At 44.4% G+C, this 18,718-nt stretch overlaps 1 protein-coding gene across 2 annotated transcripts in view; it reads right to left on the minus strand.

The window, feature by feature from the left end:
* Positions 1-3,903: 3,903 nt before the first annotated feature.
* The window catches only part of nfia (nuclear factor I/A), a 105,715-nt gene continuing 90,900 nt past the window's right edge, over positions 3,904-18,718 (minus strand). For both annotated transcript variants that reach the window (XM_085347813.1, XM_085347812.1), the window contains 4 exons: positions 17,543-17,721; positions 13,673-13,838; positions 13,026-13,114; positions 3,904-4,631 (listed from right to left, as the gene is read on the minus strand). In XM_085347813.1, the coding sequence (XP_085203939.1) occupies positions 4,617-4,631; positions 13,026-13,114; positions 13,673-13,838; positions 17,543-17,721 (449 nt within the window). In that variant the 3' untranslated portion in view covers positions 3,904-4,616. The remainder of the gene's footprint in view (positions 4,632-13,025; positions 13,115-13,672; positions 13,839-17,542; positions 17,722-18,718) is intronic.

Below are 18,718 nucleotides of genomic sequence, written 5' to 3' on the forward strand. Positions count from 1 at the left end.
TAAAGGAAAAACTAAGAAATCAAATCAGGAAACAGGAAAGTTTTCAACTCAAGTCCAGTTCCCAGAAAACAAACCAACCAGTTCTAGTAATGTGGCCTCGATACAAACGATCAGAAAATTCACAACACTACTTTTTCCTCATTTAATCAATGTTACAAAAGTCCTGCATTAGAAAATAGGGCAGCTTTAAAATCAGTGTAATTAATAAAACTATACAACATACAAACAAGTCTTGCAGTCAGCTGCTGCTCTGCCCACCGCCCGTCTCTTCGCCGCTGAACTAAATGACACAACACGAGAACAAAACACGCTGCCCAAACTATTGCTTTATATCATTTTCTGTCTTTAAAAACGGTGCAATTGGGTTGTTATCTTACATGCAGCCGTACGTCGCTGATTAGATGCTAGGCTGCTTTTTTAGTTTTTCTGACACTTTCAAAAAAATGTCCGTGCAATATTTTATTCCCTTCACTCGCTTTAAGCCCTGGAAGCTGTTTTTATTTTTTTTATTTTTTAAATTTCATACTTTTCACTATTTATTTCATATTTAGTGCAGATAATTAATGCCCAACTCATGGCTAAAGGGTAGGCAAGAACAGAGACAGAACAAACACGAGGAAGAAACACGGCACCCGCAAGAGAAACCACTCGACCGTCACAGCCGCGGGCGCCGTCACAGCAGGCGGGCAGTGGCGTCGGAAACGTTTCCGAACGATGGACGAGAAGTTGGACTTGTCGGAGGCAACTAAAGGAATCAAATAAAAAGGATTTGGGAAAGAGAGACCCGGATGTCAGACTGTGGTTGTCTGGAAGGAAGGAAGGAAGGAAGAAAGAAACGGAGTAAATCACCCTGAGCGGCGCCGCGGGGCTTCACCATTTTCAGGGACTGACCATGGAGCATGACAGAAGTCACATGCACGCTAACTTTGGTTGAAAGAAAAAAACAAACACAAAACAGACGAAACAGAAGACTACGTAAGTCTGAGTGCAAGCAGGTATTGCATATTTTATGTCCTTGTTATTCAAATGTGGGAACAAAAGTAGACGAACTGACGGACTGAAAATGGAAACAGGAAGACGTGAAAGAAACGTTTTTTTGCTGTTCAGAGATCGCAGCAACAGACGCAAGTCATCGCAGGAGAGCAGTCTGCCCCTTCAACACGAGCGTGAAGGTCAGTGCAATGAGCACACCTGCAGTGACAGCCTACTCACACCAGGCGTAGCAGACTCTCAGAGAATCATGTGACCATCTAAACACCTGTAACAAGCTGGCCTGGAATGCATTGGACCAAAAGTGTCCTAACCAGGCTTTAAAATAGGGCCGGTTTCCTGCAGGTTTTAGATGTCTCCTTGATCCAACACAGCTGATTTAAATGGCTAAATTACCACCAGAGGCCTGGTAATGAACTTATCATTTGATTCAGGTGTGGTGACCCAGAGTGATATTTAAAACCTGTCGGTGTGTTAATTCGTTCACATTTTGTTTTGCTCATGGCGAACAAATATGCTGCTCTGTTAACATTTATCATTAAAGCTGCTCGACTTTTTCTGCAGGTTATCTGGGGCCGGGCCCAGACTTCCCTTGCCTCTGCCACCTCCAAGGACAGCGGCGGTGCTGGTTCCCAGGACAGCCGAGATATGTAATCTCTGAGGTGAGCCGTGCCTGACACCCCGGCTGCCTCCTTTTGATGTGGAGGAGCAGGAGGAGTGAACTCCTCATCCTACTTCTAAAGGATACACTTCCTCCATTCTAGAAACAGGGAGTCTCAGGTTGTCACCTTGGAGGAGGTCCTGAGAGAAATACCAGGACTCCACATTAACTTTTAGGATGGAGGAAGCCTCTCAGTGAGGTGAGGAACCTTAAGAAGAAGTCCAGCTGCCTTCAGGTGAAGTGCGTAAGACCACCAAGACCTGGATGACGTTTTGCTCATTAGGTGATGTGGTCGGCTCACTTACTGAAAAGTCTGCCATCATGAAACTGTTGGCTGAACACTTTCAGCTGTAAAACTAAGACCAAACTGCTAAAGCAGAGACCCTGAACTTTGACCTCTGCACTTCCTGAAACCTACTTTTAGCTGCAGAACTGTTGGCTCAAACCGTGCTGCTCACTTCCTTTTGTTCAAACCAGACATCATCACGTCACATGACCTCGCACTGGGTGCTCATTCCACCAAACTTCAGCGTGCTTTTAGCTGTTAGCACATGGAGCTGATAGTAGCTGGTGTAGATTTCATCTGCTCAGGTCTGCAGGTGTTGGAGGGCGGGGCAGAACGCCACGCAGGCCCGAGAGCTCGTAATACAAAGGGTTCCTCCTCAGCTTCAATGCCTTCTACGACATCTCGGGTATGGAGGAAAAGTAGGAAAACTAAAGGAAAGAAACAACCAATCACGACTCTCCACGCCAGATCTCATGAAACCTCTCAGGACTGAATTGAAGCTCAAGGCACATCGATGAGGAACACGTGTTTCCGTGCAATCTGAGATCAAACGGAAGAATGAACGTCTCGAAACCGAAGCAGAACTGATCTGTTGTGGCAGGAAAAGGAAGGAAGGAGAAATAAAAAGGATGGAGAGATGACGAGAAGCGAAGAGAGCTGGTTGTTTGTGAAGGACAGCAAGAGGAAACTAATAGACGGCTGCTGGCAAGTGCCGGATGTTGGGTTTACAATATAGTGTCTTTTCTCACTAACTACATCATCTATGGAAAAATCTGTCACTAACACTAGAACATGCATTTTTTTGTTCTTTTTTTTTTTAAAATAACTTTTTCACTTAAATTCACTTTTGTTCAACGCTGGATGGTCGTAAGTGTGTGTGTGTGTGTGTGTGTGTATATATTTATATATATAGTATAGGAAAGGAAAAACAAAACTCAAGATCGATAAAATGCTGAGTTGCACGTGAAGCGCTGTCGGCCGTCTGTTTGTGGACGAAAGCTTCCAGAGAGTTACCCTCTGCTCTACCTCTTCATAGCTAAACCAAAACCCCTGATTACAAACTCACAGCCTATTGGCCAACTGCGGGAATAAGTGCTTTTGGCTGGGCACGACCTCTAGGAGACCCAGCCAATCACAGGGCCGGCCCTTACTGGGCGGCACCCGTTAAAAGATTAAACCACGCGATTATTTTCAGCTTAAACTCACATGGTACTTTTTCTCCAGATTTCATTAAATTCGGATCGAAAGTAAAACGATGTGCTCATTAAAATAAGTTAACCGCTTGGCGTATTTTTCCCTCCTCAAACAAAATGAAGCGCAGACTTCAGCTGCTTTAAAAGACTGATTGTTTAAAATGATATTTGTTAAAGGGATTCTCATTCTACCATCTAACAGCTTCACACGATGAACAAACGACAAAGAAGAAACGATAAAAGTGAATACAGCTCGCCTTATTTCTCACCCGGCTGTGGTTTCGACTTCAGCGCTGTGTGGTTGTCTTTTTTACCCCGCTATTTTAGAGTCCCAGAGGTGTGAGCGGACTAGGAAGAAAAATATATATTTATATATACTTTTCATCAACTGTTTTCAACGAGCTATCTTACAAAGATATTTAACTATCCAACAGCTAGCCAACAAAATTGCACTTTCCTCATGATCAATATTTCACTGGTAAAGTTTGAGTTGCTCTTCTCTCTCCTATCTGCCTGCCTCGATTCGGACACCAGAGTTTTCGGCCCACTCTTAGCATGCTGTAGCTTCACCCCCATGGGTGGATGGTGGAGGACGAGGAGGCTGAAATGGTGGCGAAAAGAGAAAAATCAATGAGCCGTGAAGCCAAAAAGCATCCAAGAGGAACAAACTCGGATCCACCAGCATCTGGTCGCAACACTTCACATAAAGAAAACCTTAAACCCTAAAACCCCACGATTATACCCACCCTCCACCCAGTCGCCCGTCACAGCCCCCCCCCTCCACATGAAGTTCTTGTTATTTCTGTGAAACAGGTGGGGGCGTCTGTTTGCGCCCGTCACACCTCCACATCCATCCAGGTCCATGTCCTTTCAAAGAGCCTTCCAACTTCCCCCTCCCTGACCTGCCAGCAACCGAGGGGCGTGAAGTCCATCCCAGGAAGTCCGTGAAGGCTCAGGTGGTGGCGATGTTGGTGGCCCCTCGTACCAACTGTGCCACATCCCAACTTCACGAACCCCCAAACCATCGGACTCCAGACGGGGGGGCAGGTGATGAGTGTGGGGAGGGTTTCGTATGACTGTAAGTCCACGGATGCACCCGCTGCAAAGGATGATGGGAGAGCATATGTGTCGTCAGAAGCTCTGTGACTCAGTCTTTCCCAAAGGCTCAGGTCGCCCACGTACTTATCAACCTGGTTGGATTTGGGGGGGGGGTGGGTCTGGCACTGTATATGGACACTGAGGTGTGAACCATACGTTTGCACGGATGTCTGTGATATACAGTTTGCAGGGGGTCACGGTGCGTTTGATCCGCTGTAGCCATGCTGATGCTGCTGAGCCTGTGTGTGGTGCTGGTGGAGGCGGAACAGGAAAGGAATAGGGATAGGTTAGACTGGGCTTTCTGTCACAGCTGGCATCAAAGGTGAAAGGTCGGAGAGGAGACTGCAGCGATCTGTCGTACAGGTGGGCGGAGGGGCCTCTGGAGTCCTTATCCCAGGTACCACTGTGGAGAGATAAAAACAGATGTTAACATCTGGACTGCTTTAGCAACCACTTACCGGACGATCCCGACTGCAGGTACTTGTCGTCCAAATTTACCCAGAACCAATCAGCGGGGTTACACATATATCACTAAGGTTTCAAAGATTAGTCTAAGGCTGTATGAAATCTTCCCACCGTGCAGCCTCCAGGACGGCTTGTTGTGTGGTTTGTTATTGGCCACAAACCAATGACACTGTGACTGAAGTTTATGGACTTTTCTATGCAGATGATACATTCAACTCCTGTTGCTATAGAAACAATTCTCCAAACTGTGGTTAAAAACTGAATATGGAAAAACTTACTTAAGGATTCATGATGTTACAGTATAAATCTTAAGGTGGATTAGCTTGTAGCGCCAAACTAAATATGTGTGTTCTCCTGAATTCAGGATAACTCAAGTATGTCTTTGAGGAAACATGAATTATTTCTTTAGATTGAAATAAGTGAGACTGTTATTCAATATATCCTGTTACAACACAAGACCAGAAAAGGTGTGTCCATGAATGATCTTCACTCTGACACTGACAGTAGGCCAAACAAACCCACATTCAACCTCCAGACAGTTGGGACCCAGATGGATTAAAATTAAAGCATTAACTGACTTTTGAGTGAAACTGCCTGTTTTTGTAGGACAGGTGACAAAAATATATGCTGATGGTGTCTGGTGGGCTGCCCCCAACAAAGGGCAAATATGAAGTTTTCCATACTTCCTCTCAGTTATATGGGTGCAAAGTAGGGCTGCCACAAACGATTATTTTGATAGTCGACTAGTCGCCGATTATTTTTGTGATTAGTCGGCTAATCAGATCATGCATCCATTGGACGTAAAACATACAGCTTATTGCATCAGCATGCGTCTGCTCTTATATAGCTATCATTAACTTACAGTTTGAAGTGTTTAAGTTATGTGCTAACTAAAAATAAAGACAAGATGATAGTTTATTAAACTTTTAATGAAATTTGCAGATTATCTCGGTGGAGTATAATAAACTCAGCCGTCTGCTCCTTGCTATCTAAAATATAACAGGACACTGGAGTAAATTCTCGACCATCTCACACTTCTGTTTAATCAGTTTTCTGTTTGACGTTTATTCAGCTGTGCGAAAATTAGAACTTTAATCTCAGCAAAACCAATTTACTCAGGAACAAATAAAATACTGAAAAAAGTCAAACTATAATTAATTTTAATTATTATTATTTTTAAGTTATCTAAGTGACTTACCGTATTTTCACAACCATAAGGCGCACTTAAAAGTCTTAGATTTTCTTCAAAAAGTACGGCGCGCCCTATAGCGCAGTGCGCCCTGTGTGTTGTAAGGAGGACGTAGTAGAGAACACCATGAGAACGCTAAAGGGTGAAGTGTGTGCGTTGACTTTATCGCACATACCTGTATAAAAGAACAGGTATGTGCGTTATGCAGGACATCGTTGTTTTAACAACCCTGAAAGTGGCAAAGAGACACGCTTACGAAGCACAGTTTAAACTGAAGGCCATCAGCTACGCGGAGGAACATGGAAATCGAGCAGCGGCGAGAGAATTTAAGATTAACGAATCGATGGTTCGCAAATGGAGGAAGCTAGAAAACAAGCTCCGGCAGGTCAAGAAAACGCAGTTGAGTTTCCGCGGACATAAGGCGAGGTGGCCCGAGTTGGAGGAAAGACTCGAGCGGTGGATCATCGAGCAAAGAACGAGCGGGAGAAGCGTTTCGACGGTCACCATTCGGCTAAAAGCAGTTTCACTTTCACTTTTTATGAAACGGTGCCATTTTTCCATCCGGACCAGGACTACGGTAGCGCAGCAACTTCCAGCGGATTATAAGGAAAAGCTGGCCATCTTCCGCTCCTACTGCAGCAAACACATCGGCGACAAACACATCCAGCGATGGATGACGGATGGAGACCACAGTTTCACCAAGAGTGGAAGGCAGCGCCCGGCGAGTTATGCCACAATTTGCCAATGGATTGTAGATGCTTGGGCTAACATGTCTGCTGGCACTGTTGTTCGAGCTTTCGCAAAAGCCGGCATCATTTCCGAGGAGCCGCACGGCACGGAAAGTGACTCTGACAGTGAAGAAAGTGAACCTGGCATGTTTGATGGAGATTTAGCGCAGCTGTTCAATTCAGACACAGAGGATGAGGACTTCGATGGGTTTGATTGATGATAAAAATGTGAGTACCAAACTTTGTTTTGCTCCTGCTTTATTTTTAAATACGCACACTTGTATGCTTGTGTGTTGTTGATGATGACGATTACTGGTAATAAAAATGTGAGTAAGGTACCGAACTCAGGTTTGCTCCCGCTTTATTTTTAAATACGCATACGGTACTTGTATGCGCCCTATGATCCAGTGCGCCTTATGTGTGTGTTAAATACAGTAATGGCACACATAACTGAGACTGCGCCTTTTAGCACAGTGCGTCTTATGGTCGTGAAAATACGGTATATATCATGTTTAACCTGAGTAGCGAAAGACTGCGGGGGGTTTGAAAACAATGTGCCGGGAGTCCGGTTTTCTCACTGGCTCTAGTGAGCCTTGAACCCCCCGGCTAGCTATTGAGCTGGTGGGTAACAGACGTCTCAAAAAACATCGGAGCACTTTTACAAATATGTGACGTCTTGATAAACCGAGCAGATATTTGAAGTTTACACACCTACATTCTCACCTGAAAATATCTTAAAAGTTTATTTTGTGACCTAGAAAGAGTAATACGAGTAATATTAATACTAAGTAGTTGCCGCCATTGTTGGAAACTAGAATTGGCTGGGCCGCGCTATGAATTCTGGGATAGGTTGGGCCACGAAGGACACACCCAACCCATCCTTCAAATCTGGGGAAAAGGAGGACGCATTTGTCGGCCGCATTTGGAGAAGTCTTCGAATTTGGACAGCCTTCGTTGCGTCGCTGTAACATAATCGGATCCGAAGGATGCAGCCCCTAAATTTGGACACAGCTACGATACCGGAGACTGCTTCTTCTTCTTCGGGGTTTAGCGGCAGCTGTAGATGCATTGCTGCCATCTTCTGTTTCAGTCTGTTATTAAACTCTTAAATCCTACCACTTATTCCTGCGTCTTTCAGGATCTTACAAAGCTTCAAACGACGCGTTGAATATTAAATTTGTCGTTGACAATTTTGATAGCCGACGTAATCGTGATTAGTCGACTAATCGTGGCAGCCCTAGTGCAAAGGTGTAAAAAAATTAGTTTTAGAAGTTTATGAGGTCAGTGTATGTACAGTGATCACTGTGAGCTAAAAGCTTAGGCTACAGAGTGCTCTAAACACCCAGTCACGCCTTGATGGATGCTCAATCTCCCGGGTAAGGAAATCTCAGAAACTTGGAAACGCTTTGTCCAGATGAACAGAGTCAACTTTCTGAGACCAATTTATCCATTTTTTTCTTCTATTGGGTCTGTGTGACATAGAGATATGATATGATTAAATAGTCTCCAACAGAGATCACCATATAAGCATGTTCAACCCTTCCATTTACGAGTAGCAGCAAATCAGAAGAAAGTCTTTCCCAGGGGCAGGAGCTAAAACTGCATGTTCATAAACTGAGGTGGTGCACTAAAGCATAATGTAAAGAGATAGAAGAAGATAATTTTGAACCCTGTATCATGCCGAGCTACTCTGCTGCTGTCCAATAATACAGATACACTGTGGGAATTAAAAGACTTTGCCTCCTTTAAGTACACCTCAAACAGTCCCTCCAGGCTGGATTTCTGTTATTTGCTATTTGATGCTATCCTCAGGATATTCTCTTTCCAGCACTATAATCCTGTGGTTGTAATGAACACTGCTGCCTCTAGGGGATGCCAGTGGGGCTTGATTTAGTCGAACCCACAACAGGCTGATGTCAGACTGTCAGGTTCTCGGACTACAAACACAGGACGCTGCTTCTCCTCTCTGGGTATGAGTTTATGACACAGGAGCACAAAACTCTGTGTGTGTGTGTGTGTGTGTAATCCATCTCTGATAGGCTCGTATCGATCGCCAAAGGTGCATCGTTCATGAATCTCTCCCTCCTCTTCCTCACTGGCCCGTCCAGTTCAAGTTCATCTCTGCGTTACATCATGTCTGGTTGCTAAGGACAACCAGACGGCCCGGGACGTGACTACCATCGCCAAGGCAACCGCATCACCTCCCCACATCCCCGTCCCACTACCCCGCCTCTTTTATCCTCTCCCACCGTTTCTTTCTTTATGTTCATCCTCTCTCGATCACTTTCTCCTCCCCGTCCCACTCGGCACTTCTTCACACACACACACACACACACACACACACACACACACACACACACACACACACACACACACACACACACACACACAGGAATAAAAACAAAACACACACTTAAAGAATGTACATTTTTTAGAAAATGTGCTTCTGGATTTTGAATTTAAAGTGAAAGTTAAATGAAACACGCGGGATCAGGCATTCCTTTTTTTCTTTGTGTGCGTGTGTTGCAGGGTTTCTCTGCACTCAGACCTCAGTTGCTCCTGACTCGTTGTAATTCTATTGCTGTGTGTGTGTGTGTGTGTGTGTGTGTGTGTGTGTGTGTGTCTGCAGTAGTGATAGAGGAGAAGACTGGAAGGTTAGTTTTTAATCAATACAACTTGCTGACGCTGGGACTTTTCTACCTCGCTCTCTCTCTTCCTGTTTCTATCGGTGTCTCTCGGCCTCTCGCTTGCTCGCTGCACTGCAGCTCCTCCCTCTGTCCTGAGAAGACTCAGAAGATGAAACTCTCACAGGCCAGACAGAGTGTGTTTGTGTGTGTGTGTGTGTGTGGAGTAATGTTACCACACAGTGGGTTGATGCTGACAGCTGTGATTCAGACTGTAGAAACTCATCACAGCGAAAGACGGAAGGCGATTTTAAAGGAGCAATCTGATGTTGTTTTTCCATGTTTTTCATATTCTCAGCAATCTCAATGTGTTGTCCACCTTGGTACATCCCACTCTGTCTGTGGCTCTTAGCTTCAAGGAAGTAATTCATTGTGCAGCACAACAACCATCCTGAACATCCAGGGAAGTCTGTAAGACGCTCTAAAAGCTGTTCAAGACAATGTCTAAAACCAATCCAAAGTAACAAGTAAAACCAGTCTAAATCACCGTTCAGCACCAGTCTAAAAGCGGTGAAAAACCAGAGATATCGATAACATATTGATTAAGTATGATGGCTTATCGATCACTCAGAGAGAGAAGATTTCAGTGACAGTCACTCTGTGTCATCTGCCCGTCATTTGCTGCAGAGGAAGGTGTGCCTCAACCAAAGCTAATGCAACAGATCTCTTAGATTTCCCAATATAGAGGTATATAAAACCAGTTATCAACCAGAGCTGTGGAGCAAACAAGTATTAGCTTTGAAAAACTGTGTGAGGTACACGAGGAACTCAAGGGCAGTTTCAAAACAAATTTCCCACGTGTAGGACTAATAAAGGTTATCTTATCTTAAAAGCAAAAGGTGATGAAGACTATTTTCTTCTTTTCTTCCAACAGCGACCTTTCACCGTACGAATGTCCATGTGGAGAAAAAGCCCTGATATCATGACAGTTTAACAAAAAGTCACTTGTGTCTTTGAGAGTCTAAAAAGTTCAAAAGAATCTCATTTCTGAAAAACTGGTACTAAAACATTTACACACACACCGTGATACCACAGCCAGCCATAACCTGATCAATACAAGTGTGTGTGTGTTTGTGTGGTAGGGTTTCATTGGAGGCAGTGAGGGTGCTTTCCCCTTTGTGTGTGTAGTCATCCACCGTCTCCGTGTCCGATTTGCAAGGTGAATCTAAAACACACACACTCGTATTGAACACACACACGTATGCAGTGCAAACACCACACCCACATCATGACTCACTAAGTGAGTGTGTGAGTCTTGGAGAAGTGCTGACTCAGGACAAGACAGAAACAGTAGCAATGATAGATGGAGAGAGATGGATGATAGACAAATATTCATTGAATAAAAAAGACAAGTTCAGAAGCCTGATGTGTGACTCCAGATGTCTAAGTCCTGGTGTCAGAATCTTGGTATCTGAGTCCTGGTATCGGAGTCCTGTGGTCCAAGTCCTAGTGTCCTGATGTTTGAGTCCTGGTGTTTGAGAACTGATGTCTGTCCTTATGTCCGAATCCTGATATCTGAGTCTTGGTGTCCAAACCCTGATGTTTGAGTCCTGGAGTCCTGTTGTGTGATTCCTGGTAATTGAGTCCACGTGATTGAGTCCTGATGTCTGAATTACAGACATGATCAAAGTAGCTAAAATTACAGACTGTGAAATGTACTTGTGTCCCTTATGGCACAAATAAAAGCAGGATTTTCATGTAGGTCTTTGAGTTTTGCAGCTCGCTGTCATTTGCACAGCATCAGGTTTTTGTGAACGCCTCTGACGTCTTAAAGATACAAGCTGTCCTTCAGAACGGGCTCATAAAAGATGTTAAAGAGGACCTGCTTTGCTCATTTACAGCTCCATAATATTTTTCTTGGATCTTTCCAGAGTAGCTTTGCATGATTCACAGCTCAAAATATCTTCCCCATCTTCTTCTGGCTTCAGCCTCTCAAGTTAGCTTTCATCTGATTGGCACCTGCCAAAGTGGGTGGGTGGGGCTTCTCTATGCAACATCATCCTGATGCTACAGTAGAAAAAGCTGTGATAACCTGAGTATGTAGATGTGGCTGAGCTCTGGGCTCGCAGAGATTGCTGTACACTGAGCTCAGTATCAGAAACTCTGATCGTGTTTGATGTGAACATTGACGACTGGAACAGCAGATATCTGACAGGAAATAAAAGAAAAGCAGAAAACGAGCACTTCAGAGTGCGTTTGTGGTTTCTGGGCTGGTTCTGGAGCTCCTGGGAGAGAACATGCTGTGGTTCTTCTGTACTTTTGTGTTTTGTCTCGCCTCCCAGTGATGCTGACAGCATGGCTCAGCACTGACTTTCTGACCCAGTGTCCCACCGCAAGTCCGTGTTCTCCCTGATGTTGTGTGTGTGTATGTGTGTGTTAGTTTCGGCGTCTTCCCTCCATCCTTGTCACCATGGGCAACCACCACTCTGACCTGTGTGGGCATGACGCCCACTCTCACACAAAGACAACGCCAGCTGCCCCCCCTGCCCCCAACACACACACACATATAAATGTAAACACACTCACACGTGTTTACATTCATGTGTGAGGACCTAATCCAGCCCAAGTGTGATGTTAAAGATGTTAAATCCTTCCTCATCATGTCCACCTCCACCCTAAAATATCACCACTTTCCTCCAAAACACCATCACATAACCCCCCCAAAAATAATAAATCTCTTATTTAAAAAACATACATGCTGGCTTTAAAAACATGTCTTCTTCTCTACTGTGTTTAAACTCTCCAAACAACGTCCACATTTCCTAAAAAAGCTGTGAGTCGTTTTCCAAACCTGCTGAATCTGAAGCAGAAATAAAACTAAAAAAAGACCAAATTTTCTTTATTTTCCAACAAAACACAAAAATTCTCCTGGATATTTTTGTATTTTTCTGATGACTGACGGTTAAATTCATTCCCAGAAAGGAAACCTTTGGAGGAGAAGCTGCTCATCACTCGAGGAGCGCGACATCGTCCCCGAGAGACGGAGAAAGAATAAATAACACAAGTCTGTTTCTGGCAGCGGTGACAAACACCTGGCTCATGTCTTCACGAGAGAGAGTGTGTGTGTGCGCGCGCTGGTGTGTGACAGAGTCGATAAATCGACACCCTTGTTCACTGCGGGCCACCACACACACACACACACACACCAAAGCGATCAAGCATGTCTGGATTGTCAACAGAGGACTCCCACCTCACTGTTTGTGTGTGCGTGCAGGATGAGTTAAGTCAAGGCTGCCCAATCGTTACTCTCTTCATAAATCAGCTGGCAAACAGACCCTGACCCCCCCCAAACACACACACACACACACACACACACACACACACACACACACACACACACACACACACAGAGTATCCAATGAGGATGCTGTGTTCACTAACCACCCGCCCTGCAGTAAATGATTCAGGCCTGAAGTGAAGCGCTGCTTCTTTCCCTGTTAATGTCTTTGTTTATAAATCCCAAAATCCTGTTCTCCGATTGGCTGATGGGTGTCTGACCTCTTTTTGCTTCCTCTAGTTTCACACTGACCAGCACAGGTACACCATGTGTGCGCAGCACGCTCTCATGCTGAAAATGAGGCCAGAAGATGCAGTTCCTCTGACATCCAGCAGAGGCTCCAGCAGTGAATTAGTCCCCATAGACTCCCATGTTAAAACTTTACAGCAGAAATAAACATGTTTATATGTTTGTAAACATGTTTGCAGCTGACAGACCTGTGTTTGTTGGTTACCTGTGGTTGCTGAGGGATGTTAAAGCCGGGGTCCCGAGGTCCGACGCTGACGAACCGCTGAGCTGGAGACGTGGTGGGGGTGGAGTAGGCTGCACAACAAACACACAGGCCCGTTATTAACACGTGATGACCTGACAGAGCTCTGATACACTGTAAATTCAATCTCCTTATCTCCTTAAATTCAGACCCAAATCAAGTTAGATTCAGAGGAACCTGATTTGAAAGTTTATATTTTCTACGCCGTTGTTAATAAAGTTTTGAAAGACTTGACAGAGTTATTTAGAAGAAGTAGGTCAGACAGATGACAAACACATCAAGCAAAAACATCAGTAATAAATACAAAGAAATTTCAGTGTCTCCATGTGTCGTTGATGAGTATTAGGAGGATTAAATATTTTGGCAGTGACTGCATCTGTTTTCGCCAAAAGACAGGAAGCGTCACTGAACCCTGCAGTCAGAAATAATCCAATCACAAATCACTTCTCACAGATTACACGAGAACTAAATATCAGATTAATAACTGAACCCTGATGCGTCGTTCCTTTTGTGTGGGGGCGTGACAGCCAGCAGGAAAATCGAGTTTAAACACGCAGAAGTGATGCGTGATGGTACTTAAATCTGCCGTGTGTGTGTGCGCGCACACTCACTGGGTGAGGTGGGTGAGTTTCCTCCTCCCTCAGTGGAGGAGGTGGAGGGCGGCTTGGCGTCAACAGGCAGTGGGACGGGACGGGCCATCGGAGGAGGCGGTGGGGGAGGCAGCATGGGCGTCGGCAGGAAAGGGTTGTGGACCTTTCCCTGGGAGCTACCATTAGGCTGAAGAGGTGGGGGGGACACAGTTAGAATATGTGTACGATATTCTGTAAAGAAACATCAACAGGTCGGTCACAGCTCGTCCTCTCAGTGTGTGTGTGTGTGTGTGTGTGAGAAAGAGAGAGAGAGACAGAGTGTCTGAGAGTGTGTGAGAGTGAGACTGTGTGACAGTGTGCGTGTGTGTGTGTGTGTGTGTGTGTGAGAGTGTGTGTGTGTTTGAAGGGAGTTTTGAGATTCAAAATGTGGTTTTAGTGTCAGCGTTACAGTTAGGTTATGGTTTAGGGTAAGGGTTACCACTGTAACCCCCCTGCAAATTACGCCCCTGGGCTGAACATGCAGCAAAAACTGCTGTGACAGACCTGCCTGGAAGTGAAGAACCATCTCTCACAAAGCATGAAATATTTGTCCTGTCAGTGCAGTAAAGACGTGCGTCTTTGTTTCCATCAGTCAGAAGGACATGTTGGTTTAATTTTGTTCTCATCCATAAAATGATGATCCAAAACACCTGTACACAGAATTCCTCCTGCTTTTAGCCCAAGAAGGACGTGCAGGTGCTTCAGTGTTAAATCAATGCTGCAGGTACGTCGCAAACACAAACCCTTCTGAAACCTTCCTGGAAACGCTGCGTTAACGCAGCCCAAACCACTGTGATTGGTCTGTTCAGTACCGACGAGTCCTCCTGAGCATTTCCAGCTACTTTTTCACTGCAATTATTGAATTTATCAGAACAATAATCAACACCTTAATACGAAGACTGACAGACAGCAGGGCGATAAGAGTGGATGTGAAGAAACATACAAAGAAGTGGGAAAAAAAAGAAAGGGACAAATATGTTTGCCTTCAAAGAAAACTGACCATAACAAAGAGCAAGGACCGAGGAGGGATTCAAATCAGTAAGACACCGGGACACCTACTCAGCTCTACTCCTCAGGCGTGGAGCCATCTGATTGGCTGCTCTCCTCTGACTTTACTCTTTATTTACTGTGATTCGACTCTCTGATCAGTTTGACTGACTCCCTGAGGGACCGTAATGATATTCCCGCCTATGACGGGAACAACACAACATCGGGTAGTAAGACCTCTAAGCAGCATTTAGGAAAATCAGTTGTAATGGCTTGTGTATCCATCAGGGGGAGCAGGGTGGAGGCGTATTCATTTACAAGCTTGTTACACGAGACCTTTTCAATTTGTTCATAGATCCTAGAATTAGAAGAGAATCATAGCGTTGACCTTCAGTACTGATGAGTCCTGAGCATTTAAAGCTGCTTTTTCACTGCAATTATTGAATTTATTAGAATCCTGATGATGGATACATAAATAAACACTTTAATAACACAGTTTGTTAAATATATTAACAGTAGTTTTACTAATAATGTCTGGATTTAAAGTGCAGTAAACTGCAGCTGTGAACCGCTTCTATTTTTTAACTCTCCTTCAGCGCTCTGCACATCTGTGATAAATCACTGCAGGAATTTTAGCGCCAACGTTTACAGACAGGTGAGCGAGAACGCAGACTGTGATTTGAACTCACGAACAGGAATCATTTTCTTTGTATATTCCCGGACTTTTCACTTTTCTCATTTTAGTGCTTGTTGTTCAACTGTCGTGCTCCGAGCCTCCTACAGACAAGCAGCAACCCCCCATCTCTGCGATGTTTGAACGCCACCGCCGTGTCCTTTAATAAATTTCATCACATAGGTTGCATTTAGATTTTTACAAATGTTGAAATCCTGTTTTTAAAGTTTGCATACATAAAAATTATACCAGAGTGTAAATTAACAACATGCAGAAGTAATTTCTACTTGGTGCAATGACGTGACGGAACATGCATGTTTAGTTTAGTCAGGCCGCTCATTTAGAGAAACAGATTTCAGTGCAGCGCCGCGTACATGAAAACTCTGACATCAGAATATTACTCGTTTTATCTTGGAGTAACTGTGAAAGTGCGTCTCTCCTTTTTGAAACAAAGATTTTCAACAGAAACTGAAGATCAAACAGGAAAACCTTACATTTATTAAAATTTACACAGTAGTCTGCACTCCATTTCTTTGGCAGTCTTCTGATGTCCTGTTTTATGGAAGGCACCATGAGGTTGCTTTGTTTGTTTGCTTATGTCGCACATTTCCAAAGACATCATCCCAGCCCCTGGACAACTCAGCTGATAAGAGTTACACACCCAGGCACATCCATCAAGGTAACACTATTCTGATAAACTTTCATAAACATCCCCATCTCAGGTACGAGGATGTCCAAAGGACAATTCTGGAACCATCATACAGCCTGGAGGGCAGGTGAAAGTCCGGCCTCTCTTATACAAACTATAGAGGAATTACATTTCGCTCAAGACTTTTGCACAACATGAGAGTTTAAAGAAATCTAAAGAATGAATGAGAATATTAAGCTGCAACTTAACAGAAACGATGAAGGATGCGCTTATAATTCAAACAGAGGTCTGAAAAGGCAACAGCCCAGCAAGCAACAGAATAAATGATAAATGAAGATGTACCAGTCTCAGAAATCACCTCCACATCTGGTTTGGGATCTATGAGGAAGCTTATTTCTTTTTTAAAATTTTTTATTTATTTATTAGATTAGATTGAAATGGATAAATGAAGAACTTTACTGGAAACAGTTTTAGTGATCTGCAGTATAAAACGTCTGGATGGCCAAATAGACTGTGAAGTTTTATCCTTTATTTTACATTTTTAAAAATTAAAGTTTTTATATTTTAATGGGTAAAGAGTTTTACAGCGACAGCTATCAAAGAATGTCAAATTCAATTCAGTTTTATTTACAACAGTGGCCTCAGCGAGCTTTAGAGTATAAAGCAAAGACCCGACAATAAAAGTGAGAAAACCATCTGTAGCTAACGATCCAGGTCAAGGGTTTTTGGAAGAAAGCCCCATCTCTTGGTGACACTCTGCAATTAAGTGAAAGGGGCGTGTCTATAGTGGAAACACTCCTCCCAGCGGCTATATCTGTGTGCGTGTGAGGTTGTGAGTTTTTTTTTTTTGTCCCAAACATCGCATTTTAGAATTTGAGAAATTTGACATGATGGGTTTTAATTTTTTGAAATGCAAAGCTGACAAAGTGTTCAAACAGGACACGGGCTGCTTTCTTTTCCTGGTTTTTATCCAGGTTAAAAAACAAAACAAAATATGCTTTCAGTTTCCAACAAATTTCAGTGTGACTATCGCGCAATTTTAATCGGTTCTTAGTAACGATTAGAAAAAGATCAGCTGTTTCATCCAGTCGACACCAGGCAGAGAACGAGTGCTCGGGGGTTAAGGTTAAGTTAGAGGCGGCTCGGCCTTCCAATCGGGATCGCCCTGCAGTCGGGCCAACATGTAGGAAAAACGGAAAGCAGATGCTCTGTGTTTGTGTTTGTGTGTCTGAGCCTGTGTGTGTGTGTGTCTGCCTGTGTGTGTGTGTGTGTGTGTGTGTGTGTGGAAGGTGTATTGATTCAGTGTCTAGACTTAGATATATCAACTATCTCACTGCAGTACAAAGGCCACACACACAGGCACACACACACACACACACACACACACACACACACACACACACACACACACACACACACACACTGCAGCACTTTTGCAAACAGATCCCACCTTTGCAGAGGCTGGAAAACCCAGCTCAGATGTGTTTGTGTGTGTGTACATGTGTGTGTGCGTGCATGTGTCTGTGTCTCTGTGCGTGCTTACGTTGAGGAAGCCCACCTGTCCGGCCTGCTGGGCGGAGTCAGGACAGACCAGCTGGACAAACTCCTTGAGCGTCTCCTGCGGGTGATACCTGATGGCTGGGTGGGAGAAGTAGGAGCCAGGCTGCTGCAGGATGGGGGAGGAGGAGAAGTGGAGGCTGGAAGGGGGAGCGTGGGGGCTCGCTGAGGGGGGAGAGAGAGAGGAAGAGATTAAATGATTAAAGGGAAGGAGAGTTGGGGGAGGAAGGTAGAGACATAATCATTGTGGGAAGCAAGGAGTTTATTAAGTTTATTAAGGGGGCGTGGCTTAACATGCAGATACATGACGATGGACACACAGAGCAGATGAACCAATGACAACAGGACACCCCAGCTGTCAATCACTACAGGTGTATGGAGGTGAGGCTACATCATTTACGTGGCTCCTCCTCTTCCTTCTCTCCTTCAGTCTAATTAAGGCTCTAATTGGTCTAATACTCTCTGATTGCTCGTTAGCGGATGAGGCCTCATTAAGGCCTGTGATGTATGGAGGTCTGAGGAGAGTGCAGAGAAGATGCTGAGGGGGGAGCGAGGGAGATAGAGAGACATTAGAAATGACAGAGAGAGAGCGAGGGAGCGTAGGAAGGAGAGTTAAAGCTGCTGCACTAATTCACTTAAAGTCTGCTGTGATTTATCACTCTGACAATACACACTGACCGCCCGTGTGTGTGAGTATGTGTGTGTGTGTATGTGCTCTGTAGCAGTGTATTTACAGTAATCATTGGATGGATGGCTTTCTCTGCCCTCTCTCTTTCTCTTGTAACCACAGACACACACACACACGGGGACAGAGTGTGTGTACATTAATAGAAATGATCTCACTCAGTGTGCAGGCATGCTCAGCCACCTGTGTGTGTGTTTGATTTAGTTTGGTCCCACATCCTGTTTCTGGGATTTTTTTCCGATGCATTGTGCCAACTTCATTTATTTGATGGCCTCAGTGATCGACAGAGTAAACCAGTGGATCTCACACCCACAAACCAACTTCCAAAGATAAAAACACGCACGTTTCTCCTCAGATCCCCTCATTGGCTCCCTGTTAAATCCAGAATTTAAAATCCTGCTCCTGCTGAATAATCCGGACACATCTTATCTTAATGACCTTACAGTACCATATCACCCCATTAAAGCACTTCGCTCT

The sequence above is a fragment of the Diplotaxodon limnothrissa genome, linkage group LG23 (assembly GCF_057381915.1).
Source record: "Diplotaxodon limnothrissa isolate DT_005_m linkage group LG23, D_limnothrissa_male_GT1.1, whole genome shotgun sequence".
Classification (NCBI taxonomy): Eukaryota; Metazoa; Chordata; class Actinopteri; order Cichliformes; family Cichlidae; genus Diplotaxodon; species Diplotaxodon limnothrissa.